The sequence below is a fragment of the Felis catus genome, chromosome A3 (assembly GCF_018350175.1).
Source record: "Felis catus isolate Fca126 chromosome A3, F.catus_Fca126_mat1.0, whole genome shotgun sequence".
Taxonomy (NCBI): Eukaryota; Metazoa; Chordata; class Mammalia; order Carnivora; family Felidae; genus Felis; species Felis catus.
The window spans coordinates 126,787,578-126,810,290 of record NC_058370.1 but is presented as its reverse complement, the minus strand read 5'-3'; the positions used below and the strand labels follow the sequence as shown (position 1 = coordinate 126,810,290).

The window sequence follows — 22,713 nt, the reverse complement described above, 5'->3', positions numbered from 1 at the left end:
AGCCTGGAGCCACAATCCCTGGGGAATCTCTGGGGACACAGCATGCCGGTAGGGCAGCACCAGGCTTTCCTACTCATGGCAGTCCTCACAGCAGCTCACGGAGCCATCCCGACAGTTCAGGACCCAAGGTCCTGGTCCCCAAATGACAGTGCCAGTGAAAGAGGATATTCCTCACAGAAGTCAATCTCTCATAGCCATCCCCCAGGGGCAGTTTCCAAGGTCCCCGTAGGGAAACGCCCAATTACGAGTCACCCTGCTGGAAGACGAGGTGCTCAGAGTTGTCCCGCTTCAGATGCAACTAACCTGTCAGGGGTCATTTTTTACCATAAGCAATGCTGTCTGGTAGCACACCGGAAATTTCACTTTTATCAGATCTTAGAAATCAGGAATCAAAGCTAGAAACTAATGTAGGGTCAAATTTTTCTGCAGATTGAGAAAACACTTCACCCCCAACTCCCAAACCCTTATACCTAGCCTAAAAGCTCAAAATGGACAGTTCCAAAACAGGACTTATCCTCTTTTGACAAATCCACTTTTTCCTTGTACTTCTGAACCACACACCTGCTAGGCACTCACTCCAGCCAGAGACCTGGAAGACATCCTCAATTCTTTTGTTTTCTTACATTCAAGTGACAGGGTTTATTGATTTTGTCCTAAATAACACTTTTAATCTGTCCCTTACTATCCATAATGCACACGCTATTTTTTTGCAGAATAATTTATGATGCCGTGCCACCATACGTTTTGCACATAGAATTCTATTTGCCCACAAAGCAATTAACCCTTGTCTGTCACTAGACAAACTCATCAGTTCAGGAGACTAATCATTTGTCCTCTTTTCTCGAATTTCTTCCCTAATCTAGCTACTAACATCTAACGTGTAATTACTTTCTCATCTGAACTACATCTACATTTTGTGATCTAATTTTATCAAAGCTGAAGATTAAATTAGAAAATATGTATTATATTTAAAAGTAAAGTGAGTAGCTAGTCAGCAGTTAGCAAAGAGGCCAGTTTGGGTACTAGGCCCTTGAGGTTTATTACGGTCATCAAAGAAAACAACTATGGTTCTTTAAGAGATCTGCAAAGCACCTTGAGAGTTGAACCGTTGAGTAATGAGTGTCAAAGCTCTTTGTTAGTACACCCCCCACATACCCCTTAATTTGCCTAGGTCTGTATCACTTCCCTCAGCATTGGTTCTATGCCACACTGCATCTCTCTCCCTGTTCTGGCTCCCACAACACACCTCGTGTAAGGAGCTCAAGGCCAGGGAGCAGGTCTTATTTACCTATGCATCTCCAGTGCCTAGGCTGAAATTAAAGAAGCGGCTTGATGAAATTTCATTAAGTCAGTACTACATATTTGGTTAACATAAAATTTTTTTAATTCTTTCTGATCTTGGACATGATTAAGCAATTCCAGAAATGGCACTTAACTAGTGATACCTTACCTGTGTCTTACATCGTACATCTCATTCCGAAACTCAGAAACTATTATCTGTGGCCGTGAGGTCCCTCGTGAATAAAACTTTTCCATCAGTGCCTGAAGGACTCTTTCATCAGCATGGTTATGGCAACAATAGGCTTGCAGAAGTCCCTTTAAGCAAGATTCGATAGCCAAAGCAAGCTCAGGGTCCCGAAGATGAATGCAAGCTCCTAAAAGTGAGAAAATTATTAAAAGGCCCATAAATCCTTACTTTGAAATTTTAATGTAACTATCTTTTTATAACAGTTTATAATTGACTTCAAAATATTTTCATATAAAGTATAGATGACATTACAGATCTTCTCTTAACTAAATGGGAAATCCCCACTTATCCGTTGGATACACTGGAAAGACAACTCATCAAATCCTATGAAAAGAACTGTTCCACTCATTCCAATGTAAATCAGCAGAGGCCTTTCTATGTAATCAGATACTATTCCAGCCTCTGAATGGCATTTTGAATATCAAACCAAAAGGTTTACATACAGATCCTTTATTATTTTCTGTAAAACTGATTAACATTGGGATTTAAAAACAGAGAAGAAATGCCTCATCCATTGAAACAGATCCTGGTACAGAGGTACTTATCATTTACATGAAGAGACATCACCATAATATAGTATGTAATGCCACATTTCCATAGTAAATATATTTAGTAATAAAACATATACATTTATCTTTACAGCATCATTTTCCCCTAATGATATTACAGAATTAGAGATAATTTCTCAGGAGAACTCAAAAGACATGTATATATTTTTAATCTTTTGTATATATGGGGATAATGAAATAAACCCAGGTTTTCCAGTTGAAAAAGGACTTAGAAACAATCCTAAATAGAAACTAAGAAAAGATAAATCATTGTATAAAAGTTACACAAAATTCAGGTGGTGAGAATTCTTCTACCTTGATGTCACTGGATTTTCCAACTAATCAATTATATTCAAATTAGTTAACTCATTTATTCATTCATTCAGGAAAAAAATCTGAATCAGATTATTCAACTCTATAGTTACTTTTCCTAAGTTATCTTGCTTTTGGCTATTTTATGCTTTAAAGATACAAAAGGAAAATTATAAAGTTTAAAGTGATTTTTGTTATTATTTCTTAAAATATATACAATTAAAATCCACATATAATTACATAGCCCTTTGATAACACTTTTAAAACTAGATTCAAGAGAACCTTTCCTGAAAATAAAACCTTATTTCTAATGTTCCTTGTGTCCTGACCAAATGGTGACAAATACCTAAAGGGCCTATGGGTTTACAGGTAAAACGCCCACGCCTATAGGCGTCATCTATTGCTTCAAGAAGAGCTGGCACATGAGGCCCAAATCTTTTCAGTCGATCGGTTTTACTATCTTTCAGTTCTTTCAGTTGCCTCTGATTATAGCTCAGTATATGCTTCACATCTAGTTCTTCTCGCCTACAAAATAAAAGCAAAAAACCAGAAGAAATATGTGCTACAATCATACAGGAATATCCAGCCTTTCCCCCCTAACACCTGCCTACCAGTGAATGACCCAGCTACCCAAAAGACTAAAGGCAGATTTATTTGAAAATGACTGTGTTACTGTAGAAAAATCATCACAAGTCGTCAAAACTTCACATACACACACACACACACACACATACACACACACACACACACACACACCTTATTCAGTACATGAACCAACAATGAAACATGTTTTCTGTCTTCATAAACACCAAACTACATGATTTTCAAGTGATTAAAAATAATCATCCTAAGGATATTGAAACTTACTTAATTCTCACCCGTTCTTCTTTGTCCTTTTCTATGGCTTGCTGAAACTGTTCAATCTCTTGATTGATTGAACTTTCCTGATCCTGCAAGGCCTTTACTCTCTCTTTTAACCAAGATATTTTTTTTTGCCTTTCCAATCGTTCAGGTTCCAAAGATTGATCGGTACTAACAGTAAATAATCCAAAATAGAAAATGTTATATGAAAACTTGAATGTTTAGAAAACCACAAAGCAATGTAATAAAATTCCTTTAGAAATAGTACGGAAAATCTGATACTCCATTTCACTGAGGGCACTGCTGTATAAAATGAGGTAATCATGCGCAATGCAAAGTAACCATCTTACCTTTTCTTTAGTTCTTCAATTCTTTTGCAAAGCTGTTCATCATCTTTCATTAATGCTCTATACTCATTTAGAGAACGGTTATATAAAACCTAACAAAAAATAAGACATACTTTGATAAAATAAATATATATATCCTATTCAAATCAACTTTTGCCAAATCTTCAAATCAGAGGCTAAATATATGCAGAAATATATTTTTAAAACAAAGTACATAAATGGCCACATGAAACTTACATTTTTTAAAATCTGTAAGCAACACAGATCTTAATTATAAAACCCCTCCTTTTAAAAGTGAGTGAATAGTATTTGTATTTGATACATAGTATTTAATATTTCAGGCTGGAAAATTTCTCTCACCTCAGCTTCGTTATAGGTCCTTTTCTTAGCCGTAACATCTGTTTTCAGTGCCATACATTCTGGTGCCCGTGCATTTGTCTCTTGACTAATCTTTTCTAGTTTATCTTGAATATCTTTGTATTTTTTTTCTGCCTCATTAAGTCTAACCTTTAAGAAAATAACATTTTGGAGTGTATTTTAATTTTCTTCAATAAACAGAAAAAAATTTTAAGTTATATATAGTTCACATCCAGTAATAAACTTGGTTTCACTCTGACTAAATAATCTCAAGACATCAGGTAAGCAAACATAATTATATAAAATACTAGAATATAATTTTTTTATTTGAGAGAGAGAGAGAGAGAGAGAGAGAGGGAGCGTGTGAGAGGAGGCGAGGGTCAGAGGAAGACAGAGAGATCTAATGCTCAGCATGGAACTTGACACGGGGCTTGATCCCACAGAGTCAAAAGCAAGAGTTGGATCCTCAACCAACTGAGCCACCCAGGTGCCCTCTAAAATATAATTTTAATTCCACATTTCTTTATCCAACAAAAGTACTATCTTCTGGGGATACAAAGATACAGTAACAATGGTCTTCAGGTAACACAATAAATGGGAGAGAGGCACAATTTATCAGAGAACAGACATGGAAATTGATCATACAGTTTGGACGCAATAAAGCTTAAGTAGGCTATATCTATTTAGAACTGTGGAAGCACAGAGAAAGAACCTAGAGGTCTGCCAGAAAAAGTCAAGAATGCCTTCAAAGCAGAAGTAGCATCTGAGCTGAGACTGAAAGATTAATCAAAATGTCCCTGGAGAAAAGTTGGGGAAAGGTGTTAGAGGCAGATGGAAAAGCGTGTAGAAAGGCACTAGTCCTACTTTGGGAAATGAAAATATTTAAACTAAGAACGTAGTGGTGAGAGCTGAGCCTGAACGGTCAAAGAGTGTGAATTCCTAACGATCAGCTTACAACTTAACCCTCCAGACAACAGGGACAGAAGACATTAACCAAATCTGTATGTTAGATCACTCTGAAAGCACATGCAGGGTGAAGGGAAAATTACAGGAAACAACATCAGTAAGGAGTTAATATTCCAAAGCAAAAAGGAATGAGAAACCAAAGCAGGGCACTGACAAAAGGAATGGATTAGAAGGGACAAATAAGAGAACTATTAGATCAGGGATCAGCAAACTTTTTCCAGCAAGAGCCAGATAGTATAGTAGACACTATTTCTTTGCAATCCTCCCATTCAATAGTTATTCTATAATCTATGACCATGCATACACTACACGAGAGGTTTTGTGTAAGACATGGTGGGAAGGATACAATTATAAAATAAGATTGTTCTTACCCTCCAGAAAGTGCCCAAATGCTTAAGTGGGACAAACGCCTATAGAACTGAAGTATAATGAAGCCTCAAGATCCTCCTTTTCCCATTTGAAAAAAGGTGAACATCTATTACTCAGACTAGATTCCATTTTTATTTTATTATTTTTACTTTTATTTCTTTAAAGATTTTATTTTGAAGTAATCTCTACACCCAATGTGGGGCTCAAACTTGCAACCCCGAGATCAAGAGTTGCATGCTCTACCTACTGAACCAGCCAGGCACCCTTGGATTCCATTTTCAGATTGGAGATTATCTAAAGAGAAAAGTAACCTAAAGTCCTCCACTATGATAAGCTAAGAAGTGAGGATGAGGAAAATCTGGTAAAATAATTCTAGAATATTCTTGCAGAAATGAAAATCCAAGGTAAGAAAAGTAGGTGGGTTGAACTTCCATTTACTACCTGAAGAGGGAGTACGAAATTCAGCTTATTTCTGTTATTTTTACATATTTATCTCTGTTTTGATGGATTAATGTCATAATTCTTAAAACGGAAAAACATATCTGCATACTTGGAGGAGAGACAGGAAAAAGCAAGGTGGGGGATATTACGTCCTATACTACAAACTAAGCTTGGGGGCCAAAAATTCGTAAGTAGAACAAAATACTATGAGGTTAGGCCAGCCACACTGAGCAGATGGGGCTTCTATAAAAAAGAAAAGGCTAGGACTTCTACTTCTGGCATGACAATGTGAGGAATTCTGCACTGCTGGCTACATACCCTTGGGAAAAGACTAAGAAACCACTCAAGTGTAAATTTTTAATGTGTGAATTGTATGGTATATAAATTATATCTTAATAAAGCTGTTTAAAAAAAAGAACAGAAAGACAAGTATAAAGAGTGGATCTGCTATATGGTAAAAGGTCTACATGCACACCCCCAACAGAGAATTACTGCTTTTATTTACCATTCAACCAACTTCTACCTCTAGGCCCAAGTGGAAGACTTGTGGTTTTTCTTGAATCTTACATAAATAGCATAGTTTCCACCTGGGCTCTTAGAGCTCGGCTTGAAATTAACTTCATAGACCTAACAACCTGTCCCACATGTGTTCTACCTACATGGAATCCTCTGATGGTTCTGGGCCCTAAACTTCAGTTCCCTGTAAGTTATGGTAGCAGTCTCTGGGTATTGTGTTCAGTTTTGAATTGTTACACTTCATGATACTTAACTTTAATGCTATTCTAATTCACTATTATCCTAGCACCTCAAGACTTCTTATGTTGCCACTGCTAATGAACCCAGAGTAAAAGCTTCAGGCTGTAGCATCTCTAGTTGGTAACAAAGTACCATTGTCTGCAAGCATGAGTTCAGAGTGCGACATCACTGGGCTCAACTGGCTGATCATGTCCAAATACAACACTCTTTTAAAAAAGAGAGTTGCCACAATAGTCCTTGAACAAAAGTTTAGGTCAGATTCACCTAATAAATTAGGTAATAAATTCACACACAGACAGATATATAGGTTGACACTTCTACTTTTGTTAAGTCTTTTAAAATAGTCTAATATGAGTAATCTTGTATGATTAAACTACCAAATCTGTATTAGAAAAACTACAATTACCTGCTGTTCTTCCATCTTCCTGTCAAGTCTAGCAGCACGATCTTCTCCGATTTTGATATTATCTCTGATAGCATTCAGTTGCTTTTCAATTTCATTGACCTACAAAGAAATTACACAGTAAATCATGTAGAAGACTAACTGTAACCAAACATATTCTGCATATTAAAAGTATAAGTGAATAAGTAATTAAGTAAAAATTACCACTGCCCAAGCCATTTCATGTTTCAAATATTCTAAATTAGTCTTCATTGTACTTAAGCCAGCAATACTTTGAAAACGTTCTTCTTTTTCCAAACACTGGCGTTTTAGTTCAATAAGTCGCTTAAAAAAAGAAAAAAAGGAAATATTTCTTACTGATATTAGAAAGACACATTTTACAAATGTATTTCTTTTAAGTGTACTGCCTTAATGGTATTAAAAAAGATATGCAAAGAAATGTCTTCTTTTAAGATGAAAATAAAAATACTTTTGGTTCTTTGATATGCTTTGACGAGGTACAACTATTTTCTTAATTTCTGCACTATAAAAATGGCCAAATACTATTCTAATGATGATCAAAGGAACAAAGGGTTTAAGACCTCACAAGTGCAGACAAATCACAAAACTCAGTTTCCCGCTTCTCTTGACACCATATCTGAGAGATGGAATGGTCTGTTCTTCTGGGCAAAGTACACCCAGCACCCTTTCCAAAGATAATGGAAGATGTAGAAGACATTTATTCCTAAAAGCTAAGTAAGCTACAATTTTTAAAATCTAAAGTCTCGCTTAACAGTAAATAAAATCATTAAATATCAGACAGAGTGACATTAGAACAGCTTCTGAAGTAGCTCCTAGACTTCATATTCTGTACACCAGGGTAGATAGATGGCCTCTCCCATTCACTGGTGCTGACCATCTTCAACCAGGGCCTCACGCTGTAGATACACAAGGGTGTCCCTACAAGTCACTTTCCCAATTTCCAGGATTATTTCAATCCATTATCACTCTCTTCACACCTCACACACACGCCCCTGCGCTAATTCTCACTGATTCTCCCTGCCTCCTACCTCAGGGAATTTAGTGGCCATCAGATGGAAACTCCAACTTCCAATAGCCTTATCTACAAACCTAACGCAGTCACAGCTTCCTTACACTGAAGAGGAGGGGGCTTCATTACACTGGAGTCCAGTCCCCATCTACCTATACCTTTTGCAGTCAAATGCTCTACCCCTGAGCTATACCCCCTATCTATACCTTTTGGATGCGACCACTTGCTTCTGCCTTCTTGGGAGGTCTAAATTACTTCATTTCTCATCCCATCTTTTCATCTTTGTTTCCACTTTATCCTCTTCACTGACTCCCTTCCACTATCATTTTTATTTCTTGGAGACTGCTTCCCTCCTCTCACCATCCCTCTCCTGGCACTGTTCATCCTTCATTTCTCATCTTAGACATAAGCCTTAACAAATCCACCCTTCCCGAGTCTCTACACCCCAGCACTAATACCCTATTAAGTGCTTTTGCACAAACCCAGTCACAAATAAGTCCTTTAGTAGTGACCACCATACTCAGTTATTTACCATCTGGTTCCTGCTGAGTAGTTAGGTCTATGACCCCACGAGGCCTCAAGCCCTGGTATATATTGGCTGTTTATGGCCACGGACAAAGCACAATGCCAGGAGGCACACAGTGGAACTTATTATTTGCTGGCCGAATGCTTTCTAGTTTCTAACCTTCACATACTGTTTCCTATAGATTTAGTTATTCAAATTCGGAGTTTATTTTGAGAATATAAAGTTCTTCCTATAGATTTGGCTATTTAAATCCAGAGTTTAAGAATACAGGATATTTAATTAATATTTAATTAATTAATTAGAAAAAAGTTCTTATTAAGTGCACATTATACATACGGAACTCTGCTACGTGATATAGGGAAGTGCTTCTTTAACTTCATAATTAAAATATCTTTACTAGTTGATAACAAAGTATACCATGGAGAGAGTGGGTGTTTAACCCCCCCCCCACTGTAAAGCAAACAAATTTCTTCAAAGTCCTGACTTATTATTTTAAAAATAATAAATGTAACATATACCTTTACTTTTTTCTGAATATGCAAATATTTCCTTTCCCCGATAACACTGATACTCCAAGAAAGTGTGCTATATTAATTCTGTGGTTTACAGTGCCTCCTTGTACACTACCACATACCTGGGGTTTAAAGGGACAATGTGGGGAATAAAAATAAATATACCCATCCTTGCTTTTTAAGTTTTCATACAACCACAGACCTAATTTTACATATGCAATCCTGAAAACTTGAAGTAAAAGGGCCAGTGTGACATCTAACTAAAGGTGACCTGGGTCAATCATTAGTACAATTCTGTGTCAAAAGCACAAGCTAAGAAACAGCTGAAAGCTGAACTGGTTGTATGAAACTGACTAACAAAAGAATAAGATACAGAATCACACAAAAATTGGTGGACTTAATGTACTGGACGAAAGGCTCAAACGTAAGCCTTATGACTTTGAGGTCTCTGATAATCAGACAGAAGGTTGGATCTTCAGGAATCTGAAGAAGAAAGTATAAAAACAAAATACAGCAGATGTAAAAACAAATTTAAGTAAGTCACGCTGGCTTGAGTAATTTCAAATTCACATAGATATGCACAGCTGCTAACCTGGCAAGTTCAGATGTGACAGTTGCCACCAAGCTATCAGTGCTTAATGAATGTTAACAATTTACCAGTGTGATGAAATACTTATCTACCATATATAATTACATGTGCATTTAATACGTTTAATATCAGCTTGAGGCTTGTGCTTCTTTTGCCATCATAAGAAATACCACAGTTTTCAAACGACTTATAGTGAGAATTAGTGATACCTTATTGTAGAACCAGTAAGTCATATATCCAGGCATAAGTATGTAAAATATTGCCCTGTCCTCTAGTTTATAACTTAACAGAGGAAAATGTGTACATGCCCATTATTACATAACAAAGTAAAGGCTAATGAAATACCCTGAATATAAAAACCACCCTTCGTATATTTCATAGAGTACCATGAAAGTGCTATTAGTTTTCTATAGCTACGTATTTATATATAAGCATATAATTTTACAGTACCATTTATCTTATATAATTTGACCTCAAAAATATTTGCATCAAGTGTTTACAAACCTCTTCTCCTTGATTTATCTGCTCCTTTGTTCTTTCTTTTGTTTCCATAATGTACGAATAATCTTCCTTCATCTGCTCAAGTTGGGTTGCTTTCATAAAGAACTGTATCAATAAGGAAAACACAATTAGGAGTCTGTAAACTTCCATGAACTGTACGAAAAAAAATTGTGGACTAATTATGTAAAAAGACACTAAAAACAATCTTGAGCAAGTAAACATATACACAAAAGAACATGTTTTCAGACCCCAAATTTATTTCACTTACTCTGTTCACATCTACACATTTACTTGAAAGAACTCTTAAAAGCCTATGTAAGAAAACACTTTTGGTGTGATAATAATACCATCTTAAAAACTCACGTTCACTATTCTTTCATTCTTTAAGCAAGTATGAAAAAAAGAGAAAACATCCATATCCTTGATCGTTACACATCTTAAATTTTTAGAAAAGGAAATAGTGAAATCCATTCAAAAGTTACAGCATAAGTTTTAGTAGAAGTCAAATACTTTGCTAACTTTATAATTTAAGGTTTAAAGGTTGTTATGCATGACCAATCATTCCTTTTAATTTTCTTAAAGATTAATTTTAGAATAATCCGTTCTCTTTCAGAATTCAGAGCCAAAGAGTGAAAGCAAGAATTTACCATGAAAATTACATTTCTATCATACCTACTTAGAACTTTCCTAAATTAGCCCTACACTATTACTATAAATCAATGGCTTTAAAAAAAAAACAAACAAAACAAAACTCAAGGGACCCTTAGGTGGCTCAGTCGGTTAAGCTTCTGACTCTGGATTTCCTCTCAGGCCATGATCTCATGGCTCTTGGGTTCGAGCTCTGCACCAGGCTCTGCACTGACAGTGCTAGGCCTGCTTGGGATTTTCTTTCTTTCTCTCTCTCTCTCTCTCTCTCTCCCCCATCCCTGATCATTCTCTTTCTCTCTCAGAATAAATAAACATTTTTTAAAAACTCAGTATTTATAACATGAGCAAAAGTAATATTCAGTATATATGCTTAATCTAGAAATATATTCTTTTTTGATAAATTCATATTTACTTTGGTGTTCCTTACTTTGTATTTGTCTCCCTCATTTTTAGACTGCAAGAACTGCTTGCTCATCTCTTGTGTTAAAACGGAAACTGGATTATCCACCTGAAATAAATAAGAAAGATTATTTCTAATTATTTCATTTTAACGACTTTAGATAAACCGACTGAAATACAGAATACAATTCACCCATGGCGTCATCAAGAAGGCTAAGGTTAGGGTATTAGGGTAAATACACAAAGAAAAAATGTTTGTTATTAATGTAGGGAAAATATTTCAATATTTCATGATACTAAAATAAATAGCATAGTCAAAATTTTTCTGCCACTATATGAGGGCACAAGAAATCTCTGAAGAAGTATTTTTATTAGAAAGTTGTTACTTCTTTCACCTGTTTTATAGAATATCACTCCTATGCTACTGGTTAACAATCAGACAACAGTGAATAAAGCTCTCAGCTGACTTGGGTTCTTGTCTCTCACCCCCTATGTTGCCCTGGGCAAGTTAGTTTCTCCAACTAAATACAAAAGGTCCAACTTTGTTATTTCTTAATGTTTATTTTGAGAGAGAGAGCAAGAACACAGTGGGAGAGGCAGGGAGAGAGGAGAGAGAGAGAATCCCAAGTAGCAAGAGAATCTCAAGTATAACGTTTATCTATTTTTGAGACAGAGAGACAGAGCATGAACAAGGTTGGGGCAGAGAGAGAGGGAGACACAGAATCTGAAATGGGCTCCAGGCTCTGAGCTGTCAGCACAGAGCCTGACGCGGGGCTCGAACTCACGAACTGTGAGATCATGACCTGAGCCGAAGTCAGACGCTTAACCGACTGAGCCACCCGGGCACCCCGAGAATCTCAAGTATAATACAGAACCTGACGCAGGGCTCAATCTCACAAACGGTGAGATCATGACCTGAGCCAAAATGAAGAGCTGGCTGCTTAACCGACTGAGCCACCCAGGCAGCTCCCAACTTGGTTATTTCTAATAGGAATTATGATGACAAGTAGTGATTATTTTTCTTTCAGATTTGTTATTTCTTCATGAAGATATTATAAAATAAATTGAAATGCTGGAGTTATTTCTACCTTTTGGAGGAGGAGTCATTTAAATAAGCTATTGATGGGGCGCCTGGGTGGCGCAGTCGGTTAAGCGTCCGACTTCAGCCAGGTCACGATCTCACAGTCCGGGAGTTCGAGCCCCGCGTCAGGCTCTGGGCTGATGGCTCAGAGCCTGGAGCCTGTTTCCGATTCTGTGTCTCCCTCTCTCTCTGCCCCTCCCCCGTTCATGCTCTGTCTCTCTCTGTCCCAAAAATAAATAAACGTTGAAAAAAAAAAATGTTTAAAATAAGCTATTGCTTGAATTAAACTATCTGTAACTAGCAAGTTAAAGTATAGTTAAAGTAACAGTAAAGTACAGTAACTCATCAAAGTACAGGTGAAAAAGTTTAAAAAACATATAACTTGCTTCAGAAAAATTCAAGGTCATTACTCATTTATGTCTTTGGCATTAATAAGAAAATAATTTACATACTAGAAAATAATACGGTTTGAAAGTTATGGAATATGTAGGACCAGTATAAATGAAAAAAATTTTAAACTCCTTCATTTTACCATCTGTAAAATTTGGGGTCTTCTAAGATAACAAAACCATTTATGCAGTTATAAAGAAACCTCTACAGGGGTGCCTGGGTGGCTCAGTTGGTTAAGTGTCTGACTCTTGATTTCAGCCAAAGTCATGATCTCAGGGTGGTGAGATTGAGCCCCGCACTGGGCTCCACACAGGGCATGAAGCCTGCTTAAGATTCTCTCTCTCCTTCTGCCCTTTCTCCACTTTCTCTCTCTCTCAAATTAAAAAAAACAAAAAACAAACTTCTACATGCCACTTTTTATTATTTTTATCACTACTATTATATAGGTAGGCCACACACAGACTGCCACATATTTTTTACAAAGCTTGCCCTATATCTTCATTTCACATTCCATTTGACTTCTTAAAAACAAGACCTAATGTTCTAGTCTTTAATGACAAGACATTTTAACCAACTTTGAATCAGTTAACTTCACCAAAACTTATATTCTTTTGTCTACAACTTTTTGATTGTTTTTGAAATGGGATTCCTAGTTCCTACCCTACTCTAGGGATTATGTAAGAACCTTGTAGCTTTACCTGTCGAGACTCTAGAACAAGCAAAAGACAAGCACAAACGGGTAAACTTCAGAGAAAGGATAAGAAGAATAGGCACAGGGGACAAAATAATCAGATACTTAAAGACAATAAATATTCTCCTCCCACTTGGTTATTCTAGGCCACCAATGTCTAATAGATACATAATGCAAATCACACAGATAATTTTAAATTTGCTAGTGGCGATATTAATAAACAGGGAAAATCAATTTTAATATATTTCTAGTCTAAAATATCAATTAACATATAACCTACATAAAAATTGAATTATTCCTTTGCAGTAACTCTTCAAAATCTCATATGTATCTCACACTATAGTACATCACAATTTGGACTACCTACATTTCAAGTGCTTAATACCCGCACGTAGCTATGGTTATTATACAGGTAAGTGCAGCTCTAGACCTTCTATATTTTGATAAATGAACCTTTAGCAACTGCATCATACTAGAAGAGGACTAGAAGAGTTGTAACAATCTTTACATATTTCAAAAGAAATAAACATGTTTTTACATTCCTCAAGGAAGCGGGAACTTAGAGAACAGGCTTAATTCAACTTTTCCATAATTTTTCTTTCTGATAAATAGAGTTGTCCACAGAAGGAATCAGAAGCCTCAGGCAGAAGTGATTCCTCCATCACAATCCACTTAGAAGTAGTTGCTGAAGAGTGAAGGATTCCACACAGGGTAAGTACGGAGTGTGAGAAATCTACTGGATGCCCTCCAAGATCCTCCCAAACATCTATGATTCCATATACATTTGGTTTTTCCTGATTTTGTTTAAAATTGTCCTGCATTCTAGCCTCAAATTTATTTGATGTGTCTGCTTTTCTTCAGATTTTAATAAGTATTTTTCTAAATTTCTGTTGCCTGACATAGAAGCCACTACCCACATGGAGTTTTTACACTTAAGTAAATTAAATAAAATCAAACACTCAATTTCTCAGTCGCACATTTCAGGTGCTCAAGAGCAAGATGCCAGTGGCTACCCCACTGAATAGCGTAATACAGAATATTTCTACCATCACAGAAAGTTTTTCTGGATAGCTTTGTTCTGAACCAAACTGGCAAAGATACCTAGACTTGTAATTGTTCTTTTCCCTTGGTGACTAGTCTTGGTGTTCTTCGTCCCGGAATAAGGCAGGGTAGTACATCAGAATGTAACAGGGATGCCTGGATCCCAATCCAGGCTCTACCAGCAAGCATGCCTAGACAACTGTAGGTGTACATTTACTTTTTCTAGCTCCTTCCTCACCTACAAAATATAGGTGAATCAGATGACCGCCCAGGACAATTCCAGTGCTCACATCATAAGACTACATGCTCTATTTCTAATTACTCAAAGTTATCTTAGCAGAAAGGACTTGACACACCTCCTGCAGTTATGATCAAGACCTCCAAATACATAAAGAAATGCTTTATTTTTTTGGAATAAATTTCCTTTCTATAATGACTTAGCAACTGAGCTTAGGGAGCCTAGGGCAACAGAAAGCAAAGAAACTGTATAGCTTTTATGAACATCAGTTCTATCCCATACTGGTGCAGACTACATGTTCTTGACTGCTCTGTCAAAATACGAGTGTGATATTAGGCATTGAAAACTCCTGCTGAATTCGCAAATTTTAAGCAATGTCGCTAACAATAGTTGTACATGTTCCTCCTGTGGTCAATTTACTCATATGAGCCCATCTGAATTCTTTCGACATTGCAAATGATAGCTTATGAAAAAGTGACCAGATGTATCAATCAGGAATGCAGATTTAGCAATTACCTGTATGTTAAAATGATCAAGAATTGCAATCAGCTCTTCTTTTCTAGTAGAAACCACGGTGCCTGGTTAAGAGAAACACATACAAATGACCAGACTGTTTTTAGGGCAAAAATACAGAGAAAAATGAAGCAATTATTTACCAATATAAGCATTATTATTTTTGTGATGTCATCAAGAATACGCACACATCTGAGAGAGCTGGCCACTACGGTAATCATGACCCAAGCACACAGAGGAAGAAGCGCAGACACCATGACGGTGCTTCTCTTCTTCCCATTAGCTAAACGCTTGCTCTTCCTTCTCACCTGCCTCTTTGCCCCCTCTTCCTTTTGCGAACCTTTTCCCCACCTTTTGCGAACCACATCTTTCCACATGTACTAGCAACTACAGGGGTGAAAGGAGGTCTGCGGGTGAGGACGAAATGGCACAGCCTGTTTCAAGTGGACCCAAACTCTGATAATCATGGTTCTGCTGTCCAATGTCCTGGGATGAAACAACTCTGTGTATACATGTACGTACATAAACATGTGCATGTACACATACATGCAACCAACCCATGATCTGACATGAGAAAGGTTTCAAGAAATTAGGAAGAAATGCCCTTTTGATGAATACCTGAGCAATCACTTCACTGTTTAACTGAACATTTACTAATATTTTATATGAAATGAAAAGACATTCATAACAAACCTGTTTCACTTTTTAGTTTATAAGATCGACTTCCATCCATGCTGATGTGTTGTTGCACAACTATAGAGTTACCGTACACGTTTGCTCTATAGGCATCATCTCCTCTGTTCCTTAATGTTATTGAGATATCTGCTGAGCTAAAGCAAGAAGGTTAAGGTAAGTCACATGAAGGTACAGTGCAATTTCAATACTAGGTTACTAGAATTTTCAAAACCTCCAAAATAATTTGCCTAATTCATTTGAAAAGTAGCTTTATACCAGTAGTTGATGGCTGATAGGCTACTACAGAATAATGCTGAATATATCATGCCTAATAAAAAAAAAGAGAGAATAAGAGTTATGGAAATACTGACTATTCTATCCATAATAGAAATACCATGGTCACATAAAACCCATTAAAATTTTGGTTGTTTCAAATCATGCAGATAAGTTATACACCTTTTATAGGCAACATGGAATACTACACTGACTATAAAATAAAGCATCATGCTGACAGCAATCCCTTAAGAATGATGAAGTAACAATTATGGGGAAATAATAACATCTTCCAAGAACATTAGAATCAAATGAAGCAACTTTCATCTTTCAAATGTATGGCAATAAAAAAATGAAAGTATTTGATACCAAGAAATGTAAACGGAAGCTCAGAATTTCTTGAAATTCTATTGATATTATAAAGGAATTATTTTTAAAGTTTTAAACAAGTTTAGAGCATTTATAGCCATGCACATTTTTATACAGGAAAAAAAAATCAATCTTTATTTTTCTACTTTTTTTTTTTAAAAATAAGACTTGGTAGAAAAAAAGTGTTAAGGAAGTATATTACTATATACACACTCATAATTTCCTTAAACGTAAAAGCAATCAATATTTTTTTCTGATTCAGGTGAACATCTCCCAAAATGCTAAAGCCCTTTAATGCAAAACTGCTTTAACTAGTAATTAAATGAAATCTTTAATAGAACTTGTTTTCATGAATTTATAATCAGATTCCCAAACTGTTCCCATCTGCAGGAAATGCAGAAAAAAATACTCAAGATAAACTTCACTGTAAACTGATATTACAGTAGACATACTGAAGGGTTTTGTTACCTCCTGCTCCAGTCACCCTCTTCTTCACCAGAGCCTGAGCAGAAAGACAGGGCTTAGTAGCCTGATCAGTCCTCACCCTGCCCTCCAGGGACGGAGCTAAATATAGAAATCTGATTGGAACTCAGAAAGAGTAACCTTAGTTACTTGAGATGTCAACATTAAGGGAAATTAGATGAAGGGTATAAAGGAAAGTGTACTATCTTTACAACACTTCCATAAATCTAAATTATTTCACAATGAAGTTTTAAAAACAAACTCAAATGAAGGCACAACCACGTTAAGAGCTGGTGATTCCCTGAAGCCTCTGAGGACTAGAGAAACCAATTTGGGGCTTTATACTCGGATGAACAAGCAGAACATGTGCAGAGGCTACAGAGAGAAGCAAGCGCACACAACAGATAACCTCTTAGAAAACCACCTAGACCAAGTGAAAGAGACACACTCACAGATATTGGCAGTAAATCAGACACAGAGAACGTACACAGCCCCAAAGACTAAGACAGTTAGATGTGGATGACTGGATGACTGCACAAAGACACAGAGTAATGAAGACTTGGCTAAGTTGTAAGGTAGAGAACACACACTCCTCACAAACCCACACACCTGTCATAAGGAGACAGAGGGAAGGGAGCACAATACGGTACAGCCCATTATACAAGGGGGTGAGGGAGGTGGAACAGAAGGGTTGCCGCATGGACCCAAAGGAAGGGAGAGGCAGACAGAGGCCTAGAGACAAAAATAGAGAAAAAGCCACAGACACAGAAAAGAAAGGCCCAGAGACAAAAGATCCTTGGTTCTGAGGTCTCTGAGTACCAGTTACTCATGAGACCCAACTATACTTCTTCACTCCTGCAGCTTCTAATATACAAATCCCTGAATTTTTACAATAAATCTCCCTTTTTTTTAAAAATGTTTATTTATTTATTTTCAGAGAGAGCTAGAGAGCAGAGAATAGGGGCAGAGAGAGAGGAAGAGAAATCCTAAACAGGCTCTGTGCTGTCAGTGCAGAGCCTTATGCAGGACTTGAACTCAAACCGTGAAATCTTGACCAGAGTCGAAATCAAGAGTCGAACGCCTAACTGACTAAGCCACCCAGGCACCCCTAAATCTCGTTTTCTAAAGCTACCCTAAGTGGGCTGGGGTGTGTGTATTTTGTTGTTGTTTTTTTTAAAGAGAGAGAGAAGGCGTGCGTGCACAAGCGCACATGAGCGGGAGAGGGGCAGAGAGAGAGAGAATCTTAAGCAGACTCTACATCCAGCACCCATGCGGGGCTGGATCTCATGACCATGAGATCATGACCTGAGTCGAAATCAAGAGTTGGATGCTTAACCAACTGAGCCGCCCAGGCGCCCGTGTGTGTGTGTGTGTGTGTGTGTGTGTGTGTGTGTTTAAATCAGAAATACCCAATTAGGACAGATATACTCCAGACAAGTTGTAATTAATGGGAGGTTTTTTTTTAATTTAACATTTACTATTGAGAGACAGAGACAGAGCATGAGCAGGGGAGAGGTAGAGACAGGGAGACAGAGAATCTGAAGCAGGCTCCAGGCTCTGAGCTGTCAGCACAGAGCCCGACATGGAGCTTGAACTTGTAAACCACGAGATCATGACCTGAGCCAAAGTCAGACATTTAACCTACTGAGCTACCTAGGTGCCCCAATTAATGGAATTTTTAAAAGCTCTCCAGTTGATTCTAATGAACAAAGTTGAAAACCATTAACTAAAGCGTAATAGGGGAAGGGCAGCTGCCCACAATACGGAATAAAAATATTTTTTTTTCATTAACTTGTATGTTTACCTATATTAAGTGAATGTACTTCATGAAAACATTTTAAAAATAAAGTGATTATATACGTTTCCTCTCTGAATCATCAAACATCTCTCTTGATTAGCAAACATATATTTTATTATTTTCATTCCTAGCTACTCTATGTATTTAATAGCTACCTTTAGTATTGTGAGAACTTCGGAGGCACTGGTATTCTGTTGCGATGTGAACTGAATAAAGAAAAGCAAGTTTTTCAAAAAATTAAGGTTTAAGAGAAAAGCCTCCTAGTAACTGTACCAGGAGACAGGGACACCTTTGCTGGGCACTAACTGCTGTCTCCTCAGCTACTGATGTGGCTAATTCTCAATTTGGGTCAAGAGCCAGGGAGCCCAACGTCTGTAAATACAGGAAATCCTTAAGTGAAGAGTTCTTTTAGAATGACATCACAAACAAGCAGTGCCACAGAAAGAATTTGGCTTCTTTCTCAACCCTGGAAAAGTCTATCTGCACAGAGGTACCTGGCAGCAGCACGAACATAGGCACGAACAAGGCACGAACCATACAAAAATGTGATGCATCTGCTGTCTCTGAATAGCCAGCTCATCTGCAGTTAAGTTCTGTAGCCTTGACTAAATACATCAGCAATGTACAGCAGGAGTAAGAGTTTTTGTCCCTCCATAACTCACTCCCAATGCTGCAGCTCTCAGATCCCAAGGCAACCAGGGCTAGTATTAGAAAGCCAAGGGAGGGAACAGTGAACTAAATATGTTCAAAAAGAACCTGAATAGTGAGGGTCATGAGACCTTGGGGCACTGACAGAGGTTTCCATGGGAGAAGTTGTATTAGCTGAATTCATTCACCACCACTGTAAAGAGCTGGTAGCTGACAGAGAGGTGACCCCCAGGCAGAGTGTCTCAGGGCAGGGTTCTCTGGCTTCTCCAAATCTCACTAGGCAAGACTGCTACGGAGAGTTAAAACCCCAAACAAGACAGGACTGAGCCCAGGTGCTACCAACGGGGAGTGTAATGTTTGACATGGGGGGAAGGAGAGTCCCGAGGACTCTCCCAAACCTGTGCCAGACAGACTTCCTTCAGGGAAAATGGAGCAGACACGCAAATTTTAGATGTAAAACTGACTTAAGACTAGAACTGCAAAGCTCCATGAGGTGAATCTGTAAAAAATGACAGAATCAGAGACTATAAAATATGAAGAGATTCACAGATATCAAATATTTTAAACAGAAGGGGATGACTAGGGAAATAGTAGTGGGTTTGGAAAAGCTGTTTTTAAGCTACTTTTCAGTCAAGGTCTATAAAAAGGAGACTGAGCTCAGGTTAAGGCTTTTAACTGTTATTAACTATTTAAAATATATTAATTTCCTCTAGGCAGCTGTGTCCTTAAAAGTTGGTGATCTGTGTAAGCTGGCCTTTTCCTTTCTTTTTAAAAATGGTATTCTGAAGACAAGTCTCAGAAAGAAGTTTCTGCTTTGGTCCAGATACTTCTCAAATGGAAAAAAACAAAACAAAAAAACAAATTATTTAATTGGGATATAAAACAATTAGGGCTACAGAAAAAAATTATTTCTTTTCCTGAAGCTTCTATCTGAAAGATCAATGTGTTATCTGACTAGGCAGACTAGGTGACTGTTTAGACTACTAAGAAATGTATAGTTAAGTACAATGAATTGAAACAAAGCTGGAGCCATTAAAAAGGCTGGAATAGCTAATTTTTTATTTCAGAGATCATTTGGTTGGGGACTATGGAAGGGGGAGAAGACCTTGCTGAGCTGCAGCCCAAATAAGATAAGAAGAGACAGAAAATATGCTGGAGAATTGTTACCGAATAGTTATTTTCCATGGCCATACAGCATGGGGAATGTTTTCCGTGTATCTTTACCTCCCTTCTCCTGAGTCCACTTGGAACCCTGGCTTGGGTTAATATTCCTACAGCTTTCTGAGAAATACATGAGAAAACTGCAATCCTGGTTCACATCCCGTCCCTATTCTGTTTTTTAGTAATAAAATTGAAGTTACACGGAAAGTACATTGAGCAGAAGGAAAGTCTGTTATATGAGAAAAAAGATCTCACTGCTAATTAAATAGTTTGGGACTTCTAGTTTTTAGGAGACGCAAGGACCCCTTCGGAGTTATTCGAGGCAGTAATAAGAAGAATAAGGAGACCAGCCTGAAGAGTGCTCCTAATGGGCAAAAGGCCCTAAGTCTATGATGACGCAAATTGGGCAATTTATATGAAGTTACATGAAAGCAAGTTATATCAAGAAGAAATACAGGTGTAGAGTGAATGAAGGCAGTTTTAGGACCATTTTCCAAGAGTCAAGATGGACCACAAACAGACGTGTGGGTGTAGTCCTCAAATCAAATCCACTTGCAAACCACCTGAGTAAAGGACAGAAAATCAAAGACACCAGAATACTTTTTTGGAATTCTTAGTGAACTGGAGGCAGAAATTTTGTGCGGGGACCCTTGGCTGGTTGCTGACTCTGCTTTTGCCTGTAACACACAAACATGAACTTGTTCAGGCTGGGTTTGGATCAAGAGCAAGGAAATTCCAATGTTTATAAATATCTCTTTAAGTAGAAGTACATAGTGGGGCGCCAGGGTGGCTCAGCTGGTTAAGTGTCCAACTCTTGATTTCAGCTCAGGTCATGATCTCATGGTTGAGACTGAGCCCCATGCCGGGCTCTGCATTGACAGCATGGAGCCTGCTTGCGATTCTCTCTCCCCCTCTCTCTGCCCCTCCCCAGCTTGTGCGTGCAACTGCGTGCACTTCCTCTCTCCCTCAAAATAAAAGAATAAACATTAAAAAAATAAAATAAAAAAAAATAAAATAAAGTAAAATAAAATAAAATAAACAGAAGTACATAGATTCATCATTGCTTGTTCTTTCTTCCAAAAAGGTAATAGAAACAAGAGTGTAAGAGGACAGGCACATGGCAGTACTTTACACGCGCTTTCCTTCTGGAGAGCTGAACAGGCAACAGTGGGCCATACTGGCAACAGGGAGAAAAGAAAGGAATGGAAAGATGGGACTCTTCCGTTTCAGTTCTGGGAAGCCAAGTCACTTCCTATCATGTTTACATGAACTGGGAATCTAAAGCAGCCGCTTCTTACTAAGGAACTGGAAAATACATGTAGAAAGCAAACACTTACTTCTGTCCGTCTTTCACAAAACCTTTTAAAGAAGAGCCTCTATTGGTAGCGACTGCTTTTCCGCCAAGACCAACTATGAGAGCTGTGAGCACTGCACTCTTCCCACCTACAGAAACAGGTGTTGATGAAATCACATTCATTAAGGAGAGAGAAAAGAAGAGGCTGACTCCCACAATTTGATGTAAAAAGATTTCTGAATGAAAATGTAAATTAGTTCTAACCCTGAAATGAAGTGTTACACTTCGATTACCATTTTCTTTCAGCAACCTTAAAAAAAGAATTGTATATATCATGAAATATTTAGCTGTTGCAATTAGAAAAAAAATTAGTATAATTCAGGACTCAAATTTTTGCCACTAATAAGAAAATTAAAAAAAAAAAAAAAGGTTGATATCTTTCCAACCTAAAATGCTCATTGTTTCATCTTGGTCCATCAGTCTATTAAATGAGGTTATCTTTTTAATTACACATAGATACTGAATTTATCTAATCTTTATCACATTCTAATTTAGGTATGATTTACTTTTCCACAAATTCACAGAAGCCAGAAACTATTTTTAACAACCACTGAATGCAAGCAAGCCCCACAGGGACAGGATGTTGTCTGTTTTATTCAACGTGATACAGCCAATAGTGGCCCATAATAGGCACTCTGGTATTTATTGAAGGAATAAATGAACTTCAATATGAAAAGAAATCATCAGTCATACAGATAAATGTTTCTATGTAATATTTTGACAACTCTTATTCCTAATTTGATTATTCATTTGCTAACTTTCTGAAAAGTAAACTTCTTTTGACTCTAACATATAAAATAACACAAGCTGAAATTTCAATATCTAAACAATTACCCAGAATATGCAATCATTTTCTGAACTCCACAATCAACCAATTCAATCAACTCTTACCAGCCCATCATTTCCCACAACATACCCTAAATTAA

At 37.3% G+C, this 22,713-nt stretch overlaps 1 protein-coding gene across 3 annotated transcripts in view; it reads right to left on the bottom strand.

Moving 5' to 3' along the window:
• SMC6 (structural maintenance of chromosomes 6) overlaps positions 1-22,713 on the bottom strand; it is a 78,435-nt gene that overhangs the window by 43,959 nt on the left and 11,763 nt on the right. Inside the window, exons 4-15 of one of the 3 annotated variants that reach the window (XM_023252082.2) lie at positions 21,771-21,876; positions 15,741-15,877; positions 15,051-15,112; positions 11,107-11,202; positions 10,050-10,151; positions 7,093-7,212; positions 6,892-6,990; positions 3,957-4,103; positions 3,600-3,688; positions 3,256-3,420; positions 2,735-2,913; positions 1,451-1,655 (exon numbers count right to left, since the gene is read on the bottom strand). In XM_023252082.2, coding sequence (XP_023107850.1) covers positions 1,451-1,655; positions 2,735-2,913; positions 3,256-3,420; positions 3,600-3,688; positions 3,957-4,103; positions 6,892-6,990; positions 7,093-7,212; positions 10,050-10,151; positions 11,107-11,202; positions 15,051-15,112; positions 15,741-15,877; positions 21,771-21,876 — 1,507 coding nt within the window. Of the gene's footprint in view, positions 1-1,450; positions 1,656-2,734; positions 2,914-3,255; positions 3,421-3,599; positions 3,689-3,956; positions 4,104-6,891; positions 6,991-7,092; positions 7,213-10,049; positions 10,152-11,106; positions 11,203-15,050; positions 15,113-15,740; positions 15,878-16,832; positions 16,852-21,770; positions 21,877-22,713 lie in introns of those variants that run through there. The other 2 variants (XM_003984487.6, XM_045054910.1) reach the window with 2 other exon arrangements.